Raw genomic sequence first — 19,061 nt, forward strand, 5'->3', positions numbered from 1 at the left:
CCTTGTACAGCACTTACCTCTGCGAGCTCAGGCTGATGTATGTTGCAATGTCTTGTCTGTCTTGTTTTGTGCATGCTGTGTAGCATCTGTTTGTCCTGTGCAGTCATATTTCTGACTAATTTGTTCATGTCTCTGTATTGGTGTTACCGATGCTCAGTACATTAATGGTGAATGAATAAGGAAAATATAGGTATACTTGAATAAAATGATACTTATATATATTAAAACTATATGCTGGTAAATATTTTAAACTAATGGATAATACTGTTAAGTGGTAAATGGTGACTGAGTTTACCTAATAGCTGGATCTGTTCCAATCGAGCAGATCACTATATAGTTTAATGCCTTCAAATCTGTATCTGAGTTACTTAGAATGAAATAGTTTCCTATTTCAGGCCTTCTTTATAAAGGCTCTACATTTAAAAACAATTTTACTTTTCTCTCAAGATGCTTTTTCCTTCTGCTTTAATAGCTTTGTAATTCTGTTGACTTTTCATTCTAATACCATTAGTCACATATCCAGCATTTCTTTACAGACTCTTCCTTTTAGATCTTGCAGTTCTCCAACTCTTCTCTTGACTGTTCTTCTTAGGTATTCTGTCCATGAGATCAGTTTAATGCTGTTGACTCTTTCATCTCACTTTCCATCTTAGGGAAGCAAAGTTTAGTATTTACAAAGCCCATTCAAGTACCCTGACAATTGTTTGGTATTTGGAGAATCTATAAGGAGCAGAGATGACAAAGAAAGAGATCTTCATCGATGGGATGGACAAGAAGAATTGAATTTTCTGGGAGATGCAGCAAGATAAAATGACAATCTGAAGATTGAGGCAGTTTGAGAAATGACTTCCAGTTTCTTGAAGGAGACAAAAGCATAGAGGTGGTGACAGCAGCAGGGCAGAAACAAGGATGGGAGATCTAAAAAAGAAGTCCGTGACCATATTAATCCTGAGTCAGTGGATGAATTCAGGATGATTCACATTCCATGTTGACCTTGCATGCTGATTCAGATAATTGGAAATTGCAGTGGGTATATGAAATGCAAGCTGCACACCCAGCACCACTGGCAGGGAGCTTCATGGATTGTGCCAGGATGGGGAGAGATTCGGTGCCCCTTCTCTGCCCGGCAGGGAAGTGCCAGGGGTGGCTGAAGGGCTGAGAGCACAGCATGCCCCTCAGTTGCTGGCACACCAGATAAATTACAAACTGGAGCTTGGGCCTTGTAGCCTTTCTCTTCCCAGCTTTGGAATAGTCAGATGTCTCCCAGCTGGAGAAGGGAAAGCAGGAGCAATGGATACAATGGGTTGGGGGAGGTAAGAGAGAATGCAGTGGTAGGAAGAAGGGTGACTGTGTGGTTCAGAGTTGATAAAGTCACATTAGTACTGTTAGCAGAACTGTTTTGAAAGGAATGAGCAGCTCATTAATGTAACTGATATTTCTAAGTATGTTGCTAGTTTTGTTTTAGTGCTTAATGTAGACAGGAAGGTTATAGAAATACAGGTAGAAATGTGGAGTCTTAACAATGTCAGGTCAAGAACTAAAGGCTAGGGAAAGTCTGTCTGGACATTTCTGGAGAAGGTTGGCAGAGAGAGCCTGAAGAATGTACCTGAATAGTGCTTGTAGAAAATGATGAAGAAATCTGAGAGGGTAGTTGTGCAAAAGCCAGGCTTGGGATAAAGTTGCTGAGTTCAGTGAGCAGAAACTCTTGAAGCCTGCAGACACTGCAAGGTTGAGGTGGATTATAGACTGTGAGCATTGACCAAAGAAAACATAGGAACATCTTGATGATAATTTTATCCTGAAGTCAGTCCAGAAATTACTTAGAAGAGTCAGTCCATGGAATTTGGGAGTCTTTGGCTTGCACTGATTTGTTTCTGACCATTCTGACCAGACTGTTCTGGCCACCACTGAGGCCTGGAGTTGAGTGCTGTGTTTGACCCATCTTGCTTCTCCTCTTCTCCTCCTTATCTTGTATTCAACCCAAAGTCAAAATCTATTGCTCTGACACCTGCTAGATGTTCTCTTGCTTTAGGCAGCTGCTAGAAACAAAGAAATTATCAATATGTGGATTTGTGGGGTTTTAAAATTTAATATAATAATATATTAATATATTAATATAATCTCTTAGAGTTATTCCTGTTTTTCCTGGTTCCCTGTGAGATACTCTCTCAAGGATTAATCAAATCAGCTTTTTCGTTCCTGATGTTAATGGCATAAGATGATGTGTACTCAAGTCCTTATTCAGTAAATAAACTTATTTTTATAGTAAATTACTGTGCTGGGATGTGTCATCTGTGTCAGGACACTTGTTTAGCCCTTGGCCTGCAGTAGCTGCTGAGGCAGCTGTTTGGCCAAGTGTTTGGTGGTGCAGAATTCTTGCTCCATTCTGAGCCTGCTTTCCTTCTGCAGTGGCCTCACAGGGCTCTGCTGTGTCCAGGGAGCAGGACTGCAGGACATTGGAGCTGAAACAGCCTCTCATTTTAGCACCTCAAATGCAGCCTCACTGCTGCATTTATTTCTCCTGAAATCTATTTGGGATGTGTGGCTGTGTCTGAGTTCCTAATGTTTAAAGACCCACCAAAAGGTTTTATATAGGTTACACAATTCACAGCCTGATCGTTCTGTAACCTGCATGGTCTAACCACACCGTTCTGTCTGGCTGCTCAACTGAGACACAGAGCATGTGATGATATTCTGCATATTCTCTGCAGAAAAGAAGGTGGATTTAAAAAATCTGGTGTAATTCTGGGGCAAAGGCATGGTTTTAATGGGTTCTGACTGGTACCATGTAAACATGTTCCAGAGAGCCTGGAGGTACTGTTGTCTATGCTTCAGTCTGCTGCTCCCTGGAGCATCCTCACCAAAATACAAAATGTCTCTTTGGAGTTCAGTTCTGTGTTTGGGAAGGGGAGGAAGCTGTTTGTCAAAGTCTTCCTTTTTGTATTCTCTGTTAGATTTTAAGGTTCTAACCTCATCTTTGCCCTCAGACTATTCTAATAAAATAATTCAAAAATATCCTTAGGGAGCTGTCTTTCTCTAGCCAATGTGAAAAATAAGCAGAACTTGAATTTTAACTTACACAAAATCTATTTGTACATGATACTGGTGAACATAATGGTTACTGTCAGTTTATTTCACATCTTAGGTCTTTCTATCATAGAATGAATATAAGTTAAGGTAAATGCCTGTGAAACACAAGAGTTGTCTTGCTTTTGGATGACAGATAGTTTAATCACTTATTTGGAAACAGAAATATTTTGTGTTTGATGTAAAAACCAGCCTAGGCAGCTGATGGAGTTGATTATTTTCAATAACAAGCAAGAATGGCTGTGTGCCAGTGTGATCACACAGCTGTGCTTGGCTTTGGGCTTCTTTGTGTGGCACTGATTATTGGTGTTAGTAATATTTCCTTATATGCATAGTAGGAGAATATTAATAGAGAAGAACCACTTGAAAGTCCTAAGAGAACAGTTTATCTTTTCTAAAGTGGAGTTTATTGGCAGGACTGAAGCTACTGAACCAGGGAAGACATAACTGACTTAATTCAGTCTTACTATGAAACAAAGTTGTGATAAAATATGAAGATCGAGGTATGTTCTAAGATTTTCTGAAAATGCTACAAGATGACATGGGTAGTTTTTCTATGGACTTTAAAAGAGGAAAAAAAGGAAAGACCTGATTTTGAGAAAGATGGATGATGACAGCACTCCTGTATTCTGTAACTGTTCAGCTGAAAACACTGTATGGTGTTTATGTTTTAGCTTTTCCAAGTAACAACTGATCATTGTGTCAGTGACATGTGATACCTGAAAGTCATGGAGACTAAATTAAAGTTCACTTGGTGTTACAGCTTTTCATTTTTCAGTTCAATATGTGTATTTGTTTTGCTTCTTTTTTTTTTTTTCACAGTTCTGTATGTTTTTGTTTAAATATTTTATAATTTCTAGCAGTAAATTTTTGGGAGAGTATTGTTTTCATTATTGTGCCTTGAGTGTTTTATCCTTCTCCTTTAGCAGGATGGGAATATTTATATTAATCATTGGTTTCCAGATACGCTGAAAAATTTTACCCTGGTGATGGGGATGTTAGTGTTTGTTCATAGCTTTGATTTTAATATACAGAGTTAAAAAGTGACTGGTGAGAATGCATGGAAAATTTGACCAAAGTATTCAGAAATGGTCATTCTTGCAATGACTGCCAGAAAAAAATGAATGTGTTCTGAGTGTTCCTTGATTTCAGTTTAGCTCTTCTCTAAAATGAATTCACTTTAGTAAAAGCCCACTGAATTTGGTAGCTAATCCAGGGATTAAAGCAGTTTGTGAATACTTACAGATATTCAATTGTTTCTGAACAATAATATTAAATACGTTTTCTTCCTCTGATACCTAGATAATTTTCTCCCATCCCCATCAGACTAAATATCTTTGTTTTTCTTCATAGATTGAAATGCTAAGGAAGAAAGTAAAAGAAAAGGAATTATTTATAATACAGCTTTTAGACAAAATCTCTTTCTTAGAATGTGAGGTAAGGCATTACATTTTAAGTTTACATTATTGTGATTATTTTATGAAACCAAATTAAATTTGAACCAATGTCATCCAGTGCTATCTGGATGTACTGTATGTATTTGCTGTTCTTCAAATGGAAATTAAACATATGACCAGTCATACAGTCAGGAGTGTGTGTAATAAAGTCTCAATATTCACTCTAAGTTTCTTAACTTACAATTTGCTAAAGGTTTTATAATGACTTAGGCCAGAAGCTTCTGAATAAAACTGTTGGTTTAATTTATATTCTTTCCAGAATTAAGGATCCCTTTATTTTATCAATACATACTTTTACACTGTTTCTTTTAGGGAGAGGGCAATGTGCAATTTTATTTCCTTGTTTAATTACCATAAATAAAATAAACTTGTGATGAAAATTACTGTTTCCCAGAATAAAGAATTGCAAGATAAACTGGACTACCTAATGGAAAACCAACAAAAGACCAATATAGAGACCAGAGATACTGGTGTAGAATGTGATCTTCCATACAGGTATTTACTTTTTCTGCTTGTTTTTAGGAAAATTCCTCATAATGTTCCTTATCAGTGTTGTATTAGTGAACCATTTTGCTAATGAACTCTTTGAGTGTGGAGTTTAAAAGAGTGCTTCACTCCTAGGTGCAGTTTACATAAGTGATTTATGGTTTCGGATTTATTTTTTTCTTAAAGATGCAAACATACTGCAAACTCGTGGGGAGGAGTTATTGCCAATAATGCAATTTCAGTCAAGAACTCAGAGAGGGGACAGTGAGGTGTGGCAGGTTCTGGTGCAGAGTGGCCGCTGGCAGCGCTGCGGACAGGGACAGCTCTGCCCAAGCTGCCCAGCCCTGGCTTCGGGCACGCTTCCCTCTGTGCCCGGAGGTGTGACCGGGAGCACTGGAGAGCAGGGAACACCCACAGGGAAGGGCTGCGGCATTCTGGACATTCCTGGCCCGGGCTGCAGGATTGCCAGGTAAACAGCGCCGTGACATCGCCACCACGGCTGCACTGGAACGCTGCGGCTGCTCCGTGCTGCCAGGGCTCTGAGCCTGGCTTTGGGAAGCTCAGGTGTGGTGCCAGGGCTCTGAGCCTGGCTTTGGGAAGCTCAGGTGTGGTGCCAGTGGCTCTGCAGCCTGGCTTTGGGAATCCCGGGTGTAGTGACTGAGGCTCTGAGCCTGGCTTTGCAAAGCTTGGGTGTAAGTGCCTCCCCTTCTCCCCTGCTTTCTCTGCCCTGAGCCTACAGCAGGGCACTGAGCTCTGGGAGCAGGGCTCTGCACTTGCACTTCAGTATTCCCCACAAGGCCCCACACAGAAGGGCAAAACAGGAAACAAACCAGTAAAATAAAGAGGACCACTTCACATTACTTTTATTACCAATAAGTAAACTTGTTCATTGTAACCGCTCTGCAAATTGAATTGTTTACTTTGAGGAATGTAAATTAGCATATGAAATCAGAAAGCAAACTAAAATTCACTTCATAATTTAAAAATACACTCATTTTGGAGTTCAGCCTAGAGCATATTTTAATGGCATGTGTTTTGGAACCTTAAACACACTGTTTTTTCACTCAGATTGTCAATAGAAACCTATCTTTGCCCTCTCTCGGGCCCCTCCGTATGTAAGCACAGCCCCTACTTATCTGATATTTTTCCTCTTTTTGAGATTTATCTCTTTGAAGAAATGCACCTCTGTGCAGTTTAGATTTCATGGAATTACTCTTAATGATTAATTGTGTTCTTAAATGCAATACTGCTATCTTTCTTTGTTGCAGGACTCTTAGTCCTAATAACTTTATTGCTGGGCATTCCACTGTGAGCACCAGCAAATGCTGGCCTGTAAACATGTCAGTATCTGCCACGGATCTTATCAAATACTCTTTGTGGCAAGGATATTATAGAAAAGAAATTATACAAAAGAAATTTAATGGAATATTATATACAATTTTATAGAATATTATAGAATAAAGAAGTACGGAACATACCAAATGCACTGATATGTTTAATTTTAGCCTGTCAATATCAACACAAGGGTGCAAGTTCACTGCCATGGCATTACAGCTGTGTGGTACTCTGACCTTTACACTGTAAGCTTTCTCTTGTCTCCTGAACAGCACAAACTCTGAGACCAGAGCTCCTGAAAGCCCGAGGCCGGTGAGGACGTACACCCCGTTCAAGAGAGTGCTGGAATTCAGCACAAGGAGCAGCACATCCTGAGAGCCCAGCTCAGCCAGCTTTCCAAATATGAGCAGATCTTTGCGCCTTGCAGCTTGGTTAGATAAGTTTTTATCAGTTTAGAGGAGAGCAGCAGCATGGAGTCTTGCTAAATTTGTCCTGAAAGCAGCTCTTTGGTAACTTTTTACCTGAAGTCACTACTGATGTTAACTGTGAGGGAATAGGGAAGCAGCAGGCTGAGAGAAGCAGCAGTCAGGCAATATTGCTTCTTTAGAAGCTGTCTAGTGCAATGTGTCATTTCAAATGCCTGTAAGGACTTGTATAGCTGTACAGTTGGTTTTTTTTTTTTGTCAATTGTGTTGTAATTCTGTTTAATTAGGCTCTAATGTATTCTGTTGTCAGTACTACTGGAGCAGTACCTGAAGCTGTGCTGGCAGAGGGAATTTGTGTGGAAGCTCCGGAGCTGCCCAAACTGAGGGTGGCTCACACCTGTCCCAGAGACCTGGGGCAGCTGAGGGCTCTCTTCAACTGGGAGCAGCTCTTTTGTACCCAGCACTCTTTGTCTGGGAGGGAGAGATGAACTGGGCTGTTTAAAACAATTCCCTCAACACGTGGCAGATGAATATTGTGTTTGCAGCTCAAAACAGTAAGGGATAGAGCAGATTATAATGGAATTTGCTTTGTTGGACTGAGGCACTGGTTTGCACTTCTTCAGTCACAGGACAGAGTGACCATGGGTGACACATTCAGTAGCAATTATGTAGGAAAATCCCTGACACTTTATTTATTTACTTTTCTATAGGAAAAATAGGAGTTTTAATTAAACAAAAGTTTGCCTACTGCAACCTGCAGCAGTCCTTGCAATTCCAACAGCAATAGCAATCCTGAATCAGGATTTGGGGTTTTGAGTACTAAGTTTGTTTTTTTTTTTTTTTTTGTCCAGACCACTTAAAATCTTATCTTTGGCTTCAAAGTAGCAACAGGAGTGACTGTATCTAGTACTGAACTAATTTAAATATATTTATAGGGTATTATTTACATCTTGTTTTGATCTTCCTCTCTTAGTGAGTTTAAAATGAAGTAGGAATATATTATTTAAATTCTGTTAACATGAATGAAGGACTTTTTTTTTTTTTTCTAATTACAGCACCTGCAACAGAAAACAAACAACTTAGGTTCTGTATGATCAATATTTCATGCAGTGTCAATCCCAGGAGGTGCTCACCTTGCCACAGAGCTTCACAAAGGGATTGCTTTTATCTCCAGCCTAATGCAATTCAGTCCTGTCTATTCAAATCAAGTACACTTACTAAAGCTGTATTTAAAATAATAATGTTGAACACACAAGAAGATGAATAATAACTCTGATTTCAGGGATAAGCTTTGTACCCATGAAATCTTATCTCCATCTAGTGGCTGATAACAGCAAATATTTGGACAGTATCTGTTTTTGAAGAAAAGGACACTAAAAACTAATCCCAACAGGTATCTTAATGTCCATTAGGGATGCAACTAGGTCTTACAGAATGTTTGTTAGCATTTCTGTGCCCAAACAGTCCCTCTGTAATTCAGGACTTGAATTCTGGACCATGTTTTGTGAAAATTACTTTCAAACTTAAGATGAATGGATGAAGGTGGTAGTTTTAGATAAAAGGAAATGCATGTTGCTGCAAAAGACATTAACTGACAAGTTTAAAAAAGTGAAAATCCTTTACCCCTCTGATTTTGGCCAGAAGTCAGGAAACAGAGCCTGATGACTGTGAGGTGCTCAGTGAATGGTAGTAGAGGGCAGGGTAAGTATCAAAATGATGTTTTGACACAGACTCAAAGGAAGGTCATTCTACTTTTAATATACTCCTGAGGATCTCCTGAAAATGCTGCAAGCTATTTTTAACTCTGAGACTTGCAACATTATGATAATCTGCTCAAGACTTTACGAGGAATGCAGCAAGGCCTTAAGTTTTTACTGTAAAGGTGTTCTGTGTAAATTTTGTCTTGACTGTTTGATGAAATACAGTATTTTTTTCTAAACCAAATAAGGACTAAAGTCAAAGCTGTATTTTAAGAGCATTTTGACATGCAGTGAGCTGGATGACTATCACTTGATTGGATTACTGGTGTAGATTTGGTAACTGAAGAACAGAAGAGGAAGTGTATTTATATCATTGTGCTACATGAAAATGTAGAGCTTTCCAGTCAAATGAGCAGTAATATAAACTAGCATAGATAATAACAAACCTGACTGAAAAGATTGTAACACTTCTGGATAAATTTTCTCAATTTGAGACTGAGTTAATTAGTACTATCACATTAGAAACTAGTAAAATTTCTGTAAAAAGCAATAAAAGCCATATAGGAAGGTCCCAGAAAGTACACTAAATGTAAGTCAATTGTATGACTACATTTGTACCATGATAAGTATTCTTTTGTGATTTATTCCAGATACTCTGGAAAGTATTTTGGGATACACTTTTCATATATGCTGTACAAATAATGTATTACATTGTATGCTTTTAATACATCCGGTATGTAGGACATGAAAAGGATAAATTGCAATAAACACTGTATTTAGACTTGTTGTTCTGTTGTGTGAACAGTCTTTTGGAAATAAACCTACCTTAAAAGGTTGCAGACTCTTGCTGTTCACAACCTTGTTTGTTCCAAACATGTGGGAATGGAGAGCGGCTCCTGCGGAGCCTCGATGTTCCCGTCGTGTTTCCTTTGGCACACGGGCTCCTGAGAACAGGAAGGCACTCCCTGCCTAAAGACTCTCAAAGCCAAGTCACAAAAGTAGATGAACTCTTTCATGAAATAAAAAACTATTGACTTGCACAGGATAAACAAAACTGGGCAGCACAGCTCTTGGAAAAAACTCAACAGCTTCAGATCATCCAGATAACATCTGAATCCATTTGGGATGATGCTCTCCAGGCTTCAGCAGGATGAGACTGGGATGGTTGTGGCACATCTTTATTTACAGGTTATATCCACTTACTGATAATAGAGATTTATTTTTAAGACTATAAAAATAATCTACATGTCAGCTAAAGAAGAGGTTGTGCAAACAAGATAATCACAGTGTCACAGGTTTGTAATGCTCACAGGAAGAATGTCAGGTTTTTAACTCAAATAATGCTTTCCTATTTACATGTATTCAGCTCAGATTGCCAGCAAGCCCTGATAAAATCTTGTTGAGATGGGCAGTGCTTGGTGCTGAACCTCCAGCATGGAATTCTGGGAGCTGGATACAGATGCTTTTCAAAGAGCTTTAAATATTTGACATCTGAACATTTCTGCATATGGAGGGATGAGAAGTAAGTTCTCTGTGCATGAAGTGTGTAATTCTGCACAGGAAATCCCTGCTCCACAGAATGGAGAAGGGCATGCTGAGAGTTTCATTCCATTTACATTTTACTCCACTCTTATTCAGCCCCTGGGGCTATTTGCATGTTTAAAAGAAGAAAAGTGCAGAGAGACCTGAGTTAAGGCCCTTCCAGCCCTGCCTCAAGCACAAGATGGAAGGAGCACAAGAAAAGAAAGACGCAGGAGCCATTTACAACTCAAGGTATGTGAATATTTTACAAATAAAAAGGGACTTGGTGATTTAAAGAGAAAATACATAGAAATGGACATCTGTGAGGTTACAATATTCTGTAAAGGCAAGTGGTATGTAGGCAATGCAATGATCTCATGGTTGCTTCCCAGTACATTGATAGGTATAAATACATATAGATTTGTTTTTGAAATGTTTGGGACTTTTTTTTGAGAAATAAGTTTAAGGGAGGAGTTGTTTTTTTAAATAAAATGAATTATTATAAAGGTGCATCATGCTGATAAGAAATTATTTTTTTCCCTAAATGCAATAAAAATTATTCAGTTAAATTCCAAATACTCATACCATTTTTCTTGTTATTTTGGGGGTGATTTACATTGAATGTTTACCTTGTTTCCTCTCAAAACTCCTGAGCAGAGAAATGGTAATGGTAGTTCCTGCCCTCCCGCCCAGAAAAAAAACCCTATAATCTAAAGATTCTTTTGCTCCTTTTCCTAATGAAAAGAAGTAACATTTTATAAAGTTGAATAATAATACTAAATTGCTAAATCTATATTTCCTTCTTTAAGTTTGTACTGAAGTTGATGCTGGCTCAGTAGCATGGTGTCTCAATACTGCCCTCTTGTTCACAACCAAGAATATATTTGTTCCGGCACGTTCCAAATTTCAGCTACTTGCTCATCATTCTGGAACTGTGGGTTACCTGTAAACAGACAATGTTATTCCAAAATTTAACACTCCCAAACTGTAAAGATGAACAACATTCCTTCCCAGTGAACTTGGACAAATACAGACTCAGTGAACAGTATTACCAGTGAAGTACAGAATGATCAGGTGAGATTCCCAGAAGCCATGTTATTAACACTTTATTATCTTCATTTTTTGCTCTACTTTTTTCTGTGTTTATACAGTTTAGCATATAAATTGAACCCTCTGTAAATTGCTTTTCTGTACATGTCACAAAGCAGCTGAACATTTTGTGAGAGCAGTGCTCTAATGCGTTTATTCCTTCTAGATCCTCATTTCCCTGCTGGCAGGAGCAGTTTCCGTGCCGTGTTCCCCACTCTCTCCTGCCTTCAGGATCAAGTGCTCCTTCCTGCAAGATGCCCAAATGTGACAGAGGTACGTGACTTAAACTTGTGTAACAGAGGCAGCAATTCAATGAACTTGTGTCCAGTAACTGCGGGGGATCTCCCGCTGAGAAAAACTCGGGGATTTCCCTGAATCTTAAGCAAAACCCCCAGGGGATTTTCCACGGATGATCCAGGTAGTGCGTAACAGATAAAAGATGTCGAGAAACTTGGATAGAATACCAGATTGTGTGCTATTGTGTGGACTGTGGAGGAGGAAAAGTCAGAGTCTGCTGCAGCGCTGACCTAAAAAAATTGCTAAAAGGTGTCAAATTGCTCTCAAACTCAAACCCACAGGCTTTCAGCGCTGCTCCGCACGTGGCACGCGTGCTGTGCAGGGCACACACCGCAGCTTTCCCAGCTGCTGATGCAATTCTCGTAGGATGAAGGCGGGTCCCCAGCGCGGGGCAGAGCGGCCCGCGGTGCCGCAGCCCCCAGCGCTCCCTCAGCGCTGTCCCAGGGCCGCGCCGTCCTTCGCCTTCCGAGCAGGTCGGGCCCCGCCGCCGCGCCGTCACTTCCGGCAAGATGGCGGCCCGCGGGGCTGTGCCGGGTGCCCATGGCGGCGGCTCCGGGGCTGCGCGGGCGGGCGCTGCCCGAGCTCCGCGAGATGCTGAGGCGGCAGGAGCGGCTGCTGGCCGACCGGTGAGGGCAGCCGGAGCGCGGGCGCCGAGGAGCGGGCCGGGCTTCCCGCCGACTTTGCCCGTCCCCTAGCAGGCCGCAGAGGACGAACCGCCCGCTCCCGTTCGGCGCCTGCGGGGCTGGGGAGGGCGCGGGTAGCCCCGGGCTCCAGCGGCTGGGGCTGCGGGCAGCGCTCAGGCTGTACATGGCCGTGTGGCTCTGCCGCCCGCGGGCACAGGGATGGACACCTGTCCTGTGAAGGGAGGCTGGGAGGGTTGGGATTGTTCAGCCTGGAAAAGGGAAGGCTTTGGGGTAACCTAAGTGCGGCCTTGCAGAACCTGAGGGGAGCGTACACGAACGATAGGGCAAAACCATTTGCGGGAGTATGTCGTGACGGACGAGGGAAGGAAGGGGTTCAAATGAAAGAGAGTAGGTTTAGATTAGATACAGAAGGAAGGAATTATGCCCTGTGAGGGTGGAGAGGCACTGGAACAGAAGCTGTGGCTGCCCCGTCCCTGCAAGTGCTCGAGGTTGTGTGGGGCTCTGAGCAGCCTGGCCTGGTGGATCGTGTCCCTGCCTGTGGCACGGGGTGGAACGAGATCATTTCTAAGATCCCTTCCACCCAAACCATTTAATGGCTCGTGTGTTTCACTGACAACATGTAGGTAGTGCTATGCTGCAAATGCTTTGCATCTTGCTGTGTTTCAGAAGTTTAGTATGTAAATAGGAAACCTGCCCCATTTAGCCATTCTAATAAAACTTATGTATTTCTGGTTGAAATAGGATTGTTTATAATAATTTTTGGTTTTTTGTTTCTTTGTTTTAGGAAGTTCATTGCTAGGCTTCCAGATAAGGGTAAGAAGATCTCTGATTTTGCTGAAAAGCTGAGGCTTGCCATTTCCCAAGAGGAAGAAGTAGCCAGGACAGCTGAGCTGTTATCTGCTGTCAGGTTGGAGTTTCAGGCAAAACAGGAGGAGATTAACGCAAGCAAACAAGAAGTTGTCCTAATTGAGGACACAGTGAACAGTGCAGATCCCTCAGTCATTAATGAAAACTCTAACATTAAGGACATTTCTGACACTTCTGCTGAAAGGGAGGAGGAGGCAGAAGAAGACGTGACAAATCAAAGGACTCAGAGGAAAAATAATAAAGTAAAGACTGTTACAAAGGATCAGAATAGTTTTTGTGAAGATGTCTCGAAGTCAGCCACCAGTAATCACATGAACAATGATCAGCAAGTGTCCCAGAGCAACACTGAGGATGGGACAGAAAGTACAGCTGCTTTGGACAATAGTAAAGAAGCCTTGGTTGATGCCTTTCAAAAAGTTACAATTGCAGATGGGGAAAACAGTGAAAAAATATTGGAAAAAGAGCAGGATGTGGCAAAACACAGGGGCAATGTATTTGGAAGCCAGCATCCCAAGACACCACATTATATTGAAGTTCTAGAGGCCAGAGCCAAGAATCCAATCATAAAAAAACCCAAATTTAAAACAAATGCGTGAGTACAGATCTTTTCTAGGTGCATAAAATGGGAAATGGTGGAGAACAAGCATGATGGCTTTGTTTTCTGGTGATGATTAAAGAGATTTAAAGTCTCGTGACACACAAGGTTCATGTGTTGGCTCTGTAGCTTTAAATGCCACAGAATCTCAGTGCTGAGCAGTGGTTTCATTCCACCCATCTGAAACAACTGTCATGAACTGTCATAGAATTTCATAGCTTAAGGTGCAAAACTACTAAACAATTGGTAAAACTTTTGGATCAGTTCTAGAACATGTAGAACTTTAATAGCTGGAAGTGTTTTGCTTTTTCTGCACTTTTAGGAAAATTACAATTTACATTGTCTGTTCTGATAGCAGTAACAGTTTGTACCTTGTGTGACTCCCACAGCATTGCTACTTCAGTTTGCTAATAAATCAGCAAACCAGTTTGGTTCATTGCCAGGAGTAACTTTTGATACTGTCTCTCTGTGGAGAAATAGCTCTGTTTTCTCTGAGTGCTGTTTACTTTTTATTTGTCTATGTTTCCATAGCACTTCAGATTTATTTTCAACTCTTAGGTGTTTAAAGTAAGTTTTGAAACTGGAGTTGTTCAACCTTGTGATGCAACTTTGGATCACAGCACAGGTGTTTTATGTCTTCCAGACTATCAGGAGAGCAGAGTGGATCATCTCATGGTTCCTCTTCCAGTCGATCACCCGGGGGATTGGGCTCTCCAGTTCCTCCAGAAGAGAGGAGGCTCAGAGATAAGAAACATTTGGATGACATCACAGCAGCTCGACTGCCACCACTGCACCACTCCCCTGCCAAGCTGTTGTCCATAGAGGAATCCATAGCAATTCAGATACAGCAAAAAGAAGCTTATGAGGTATGCATTTACAATCTGGTCTGAAAATGATATCACTCCCAAAACAGAAAAGATAAAGGAAGCTTTTCTTAAAGGTGAATTCAGATGGGAAGACTTTGAGGAGAGGTACTTTGTCTTGTATTTGATTCTTTTAATGATATAATTAAAGAATGTATTATTGCTCTCTGAAAGTGTTGGTTCTACATTAAACAAAATCTTTGTGTGTTAATATGCTGACCTTATTGCACTCACTTCACCTCTGACTAGAAATTTAAATGTACACTTTCCCTATTAGTGATGACAGAGCTTTTGTCCCTTGCATAAATGAAGGCCTAGCACTATTTGTTATTCTTAAAATATTCAAGTATCTACATTTGCCTTTATTTATTCTGTGTCTGAAGAATCCAGGTTCTGAGGTTCTAAATTCTGTTATAATGGATTTTGACTTTCCAGGTAGAGTCAGGCTAATGTTTAAATTAGACACTATTGTAGAAGTGTTCTGTTAAAACTGACACTACTGTATCACAGGTGGGGGCTGCCACATGGAGAATTTCAACTCTTATTAAAAAGAGTCAAATATTAATAGCATAGTTATGTATAAGTGTGAAAAGAAAACTGAAATTTCTTTGCTAGTTGCTAAAACTTTTAATTAAGTCCACTTTGGAATTACTGATATTGTTATTATTATTATCATTATTATTTCAAGTTTATATTTTAGTATATTAGTTTATTCATGAGAATGACAAATGAACACTTTTTCTAACCTTGTCTTTTTTTTTTTTCCTGACATAGGAAATGCAAGCCAAGCTTGCAGCACAGAAGCTTGCAGAGAGACTGAATATAAAAATGCTCAGGTTTGAACCAGAGGGGGAGGCCTCAATGCAGTACAGAGAAGTGAGAGATGAAGATTATTTTTCAGCAGAAGACTGAATGCATGGAAGGGTGTCTGTGGATGAGCTGTGTAACTGATCTTTATGCAGTACTTCTTAAAACCCAAACCTGAATATTGAGAATGCTTCATCTTGTCAGCTTTTTCTTAAAATCTTCACATGACAGCTCCAGTAAGGGTTCATAATAAATATACATGTCACAATTATTTATCAGTCTTCTTTGGGGACTGTTCTTTGAGCACTTGGGGCAGCTAATTCTTGTAGAATGCCCCATAGTTCTCAGCTTTAGCAAAGTAAGCTCTCTAATACAGTTTTGCAGGCTAGGACGGGTCAGCTATAAGAGAAAGTTTCTTCTGTGTAGAAATCTGATTGCAAAGGGCTTTGGCACAAAACATGTCCATAAAGAAAGCTGAGGTGCCTGTGAACTGCTCACATGTCTTGTGTAAAGCTCTTGTCTTGTATAAATGTGAGCTACTTCTTTTACCTATTTAATATTACCTTTCATGGTATGGTGAAAATACCTGCCCAGAGAGTTACAATAAATACCTGATCTTTAGGCTGTAAGGTAACTTCTTACCACATGAGAACTTAGTTCTCTGCCTGCACCTTAAAATAACACTTGCTGCCCTTACCTTGTAAATAGCTAAGAATTCAAAGTTATTTTGTAACTCAAATTCTGTTTGGGCTTTAAGGGACTCTGCTGTTTGGTTTTTGGTTATTATGGCAAAGCACATTAAGAGATCAAGTTCATCTGAAGACTTTACTATTTTATTAAAGATTTTTATGTTTTTCTGTATTTTTGTACACTGCTTTCATACTTTGGATGTACTATTTTTCATAGCCCAATACTGTAAATGAAGAGATCCACCCTCTGGTTTTCTTGGAGGAAGTGTTGTGTGTATTTTTAAGTTTTGGCTGTTATTTGAAGACAAAAAAACCAAACTTCCTTACATGACCATGAATAATAATATGAATTTTGAAAGATAAGGAACACACCTGACAAGTATTTATTTCACAATGGTATTTTCACTGTGGACTAGGATTTTCTGAGCCTAGTTTGAGCTCAGTTCCTTAAAGCAAACCTCAGAGATTCCTTGTAGTGCCTGGCAACCTGTTTTCCAAGATGTTGCCACAGCTCTGTGTGTGCAGGGCTGTCCCTGGATGTTCCTGCAGGAATGATGTCTTTGGAAACCAAGGCTGCTCCAGCTGCAAGTCATTGAAAAAGCTGCATGGAATGAAAATGTGGGAGGAAGGTCTCAGCCACTTCTTAGTGCAGGCAGCACTTCCCTAGCAGGCAGGAACTCTCTCCCAAGTGCTCCACAAGCCCTCCTGGGCAGTCCCTGTGGCACAGTCCATACCCTGGCACTGCAGTTGGACACAGCAGTGGAACTGCTGCTCCTTGTGATATTTTTTGACTAGATCATCTCTTGCTCTTTGCTGAACCCTTTCAACTCTTGCAGCCTTCTGGTTCTCATTGTTCATTGGCTTCTCATCAGCTGCTCTTCCCTTTTTCTCATTAGGCTTACTTACTGTCACTAAACCCAATGTTCTGCCTCCCACCCATTCCCTTTCCAATGACATGCTGCTGTGTGTGTGTGTGTGTGTGACTCCTGCCACTGCTACCTTACCTTGCTTTCTGGAACTCCATCTAAATACCAGCTGTGCACCTCCTATGTGCCTCAGTCCCTTGAATACCTCACAGAGACCTCAATATCTTTGTAGTTTTGCCATAACTGCTCTCCTGAGGCTTTCCTTATTTCCTGATTTGATTTCAGTCTCTGCAGGTGTTTGTCATTTCCAGGCCTTCTCACCTTTCTACCTTTTTTTCATATTTGGAGTTTTTTCCCCTCCTCTCTTGTCTATGCTCCTTCATCATCCTCCCAGCTTCTCACCATCACTGGCCTTTGTCAGCACAATTCTTTGGTTTGTTTTCAGCCATTCACATTGATCCCTCAGCATCCCTATTGATGACCCAGTGGATCTCAGTTGTGCCTATTCCTGTTCAGCACGTGGCTCTGACTCACAGGCCAGAGGAGTGGGTGCAGTTCATCTCTCAGATCAATGCTTTCCATGCTGCCACCTGCTTGCCCAGCTGCATCTTATCATCAGCTCTCCCATTACTGCAGTTTGTACTGCTCAAGGACAAGCAGCCTCAGAATTGGATTGGCTTTCCCTGTGCTGTTTCATGAAACATAAATCACCACTTCCATGCTGTTTGCATCTCTTCCCCTGGTTGGCATCCCTGCCCTTACCCTGTACTGGCTGTGCTCTCACACCTCTGTGAGCTGCTGTGTGTGTGTTTTCTCTCTGCTGGCTTTTCTGTGCTGAAGGAATTCACACAAAGCTATGCAGTTAGGGACTTGTTTTCCAGATTACTCAAATTTACCTCTTCCTAGGCTTCTGCTGAGCACACACTTCTGCTAACTAAACCAACTCTTTTTTTTTTTCTGCTATTAACACATACTTTTGCTCTCTAAACTTGGTAAATTAAAGGCAGTTTTCTTGACCTTTATTTTGATAGCATTTAACATGTTGGGTTTTTGCCAAAATGATCCCTGAATGGGCAAACTTCCCCTTTAAGGGGAGGTAGGGTGGGGTGGCAATCACTGTGGTAACAGGTGAAGTTCATTATGTGCTCATTAAACAATCAGCAGTTGGTCAGTGCAGTTTTGGGGAGTTCTTGTGGAGGAGAGTCTTGTGTGAATGCCAAACCAAGCTAAAGGTATTAATTTTGATTTATTATTTTAAAGTTTGCAAAACCTAGAAGCTTTCCTGGGGGCTATTGCTTCTGAGCAGAGGTGTGCACTTTGAATTAAGATTCTGTGAATGATAGAAAGCAAAGGTTTAAAGAGTCCTATGTTGAGGATATGCAGTCCTGAAATCTGTGAAAGGTTAGAGCACAAGAGGATCATGAAAGGATTTGCTGGATAATGAAAGGATGAATCATTAAATGGTTTAGTCACATTGAAAAAAAGTTCTGATTGAGTACGGTATTGCTGTTGTGTATTTCATTGTTTCCCAGTTCGAGATCATGTCCAAATGTATCTGAGAGCTAAGGAGCTTGTTCTCTGTTTTGAGAATGGACTGCTATATTGGAATGGGTTGTTAACACAGTAAAAATAAAGAATGGATAATGATATATTTTTGAAGTTGTTCATGTGAATAATGTTTTGTTTTGACCACGTAAAATTTAGAAGAGAATGGGAACTCTTTTGCTTCAGTGCTTTACAAGGAAAACACGGAGATGGAGCTAGGAAACTATTGCTATATAGGAAAAGAAAACTAGGGGTGCAAATGGATGAGGAAAGACCTGAGAGACCTAAAGCTGGCCAATCTTGCAGGTCTGAGAGATGGCACAGAGACGCAGTTTAAATGTGGCCTGTGGGTCAGAGAGCTGTAGCAGGTGAGGCAGGATGTGTGCTGCACCAGCTGTAGGCCCTTGGTTTCTGCATTGCTGGGGCACCTGATACCCAAACTGCTCAGAAGAAAAGCCCTCTAACAGATTTTCTGTGCTGCAGCAGCTTTAACCTTTCCTGAGGGAAAGAACATGTAGTCTGGTTTGCCTGCTATGGTGATAATATCTTCTAGAGGATTTAGCCACCTAAAAATTTAGGCTAGTTATTTAGAAAATAGCATTTGAAGAAAAGTCTAAATACTGCTGGACTTCAATTATTTTTGGCAGGCTTGAGAATAACTAAGGGTAGCAAAGACACAGTTGCTTTTCTGTTTTTTAGAGTTCTGTTGAGAGTGTTCTGGCTTCTGGACTACTAAGGGCCATGTGATTAAAAACGTCAGTGACTGTGAGCTCTGAGCTCCTGTGTGG

At 40.7% G+C, this 19,061-nt stretch overlaps 1 protein-coding gene across 4 annotated transcripts in view; it reads left to right on the forward strand.

The window, feature by feature from the left end:
- The window catches only part of MYZAP (myocardial zonula adherens protein), a 53,082-nt gene extending 34,705 nt beyond the window's left edge, over positions 1-18,377 (forward strand). For 3 of the 4 annotated variants that reach the window (XM_071441623.1, XM_071441625.1, XM_071441624.1), the window contains exons 11-13: positions 4,441-4,524; positions 4,939-5,039; positions 6,638-9,269. In XM_071441623.1, the coding sequence (XP_071297724.1) occupies positions 4,441-4,524; positions 4,939-5,039; positions 6,638-6,740 (288 nt within the window). In that variant the 3' untranslated portion in view covers positions 6,741-9,269. Of the gene's footprint in view, positions 1-4,440; positions 4,525-4,938; positions 5,040-6,637; positions 9,270-12,825; positions 13,501-14,146; positions 14,370-15,140 lie in introns of those variants that run through there. The other variant, XM_071441626.1, reaches the window with a different exon arrangement.
- Positions 18,378-19,061: the final 684 nt, after the last annotated feature.

Source organism: Agelaius tricolor, unplaced genomic scaffold, assembly GCF_023055355.1.
Source record: "Agelaius tricolor isolate 1412-34295 unplaced genomic scaffold, bAgeTri1.0.p SCAF_16, whole genome shotgun sequence".
NCBI lineage: Eukaryota > Metazoa > Chordata > Aves > Passeriformes > Icteridae > Agelaius > Agelaius tricolor.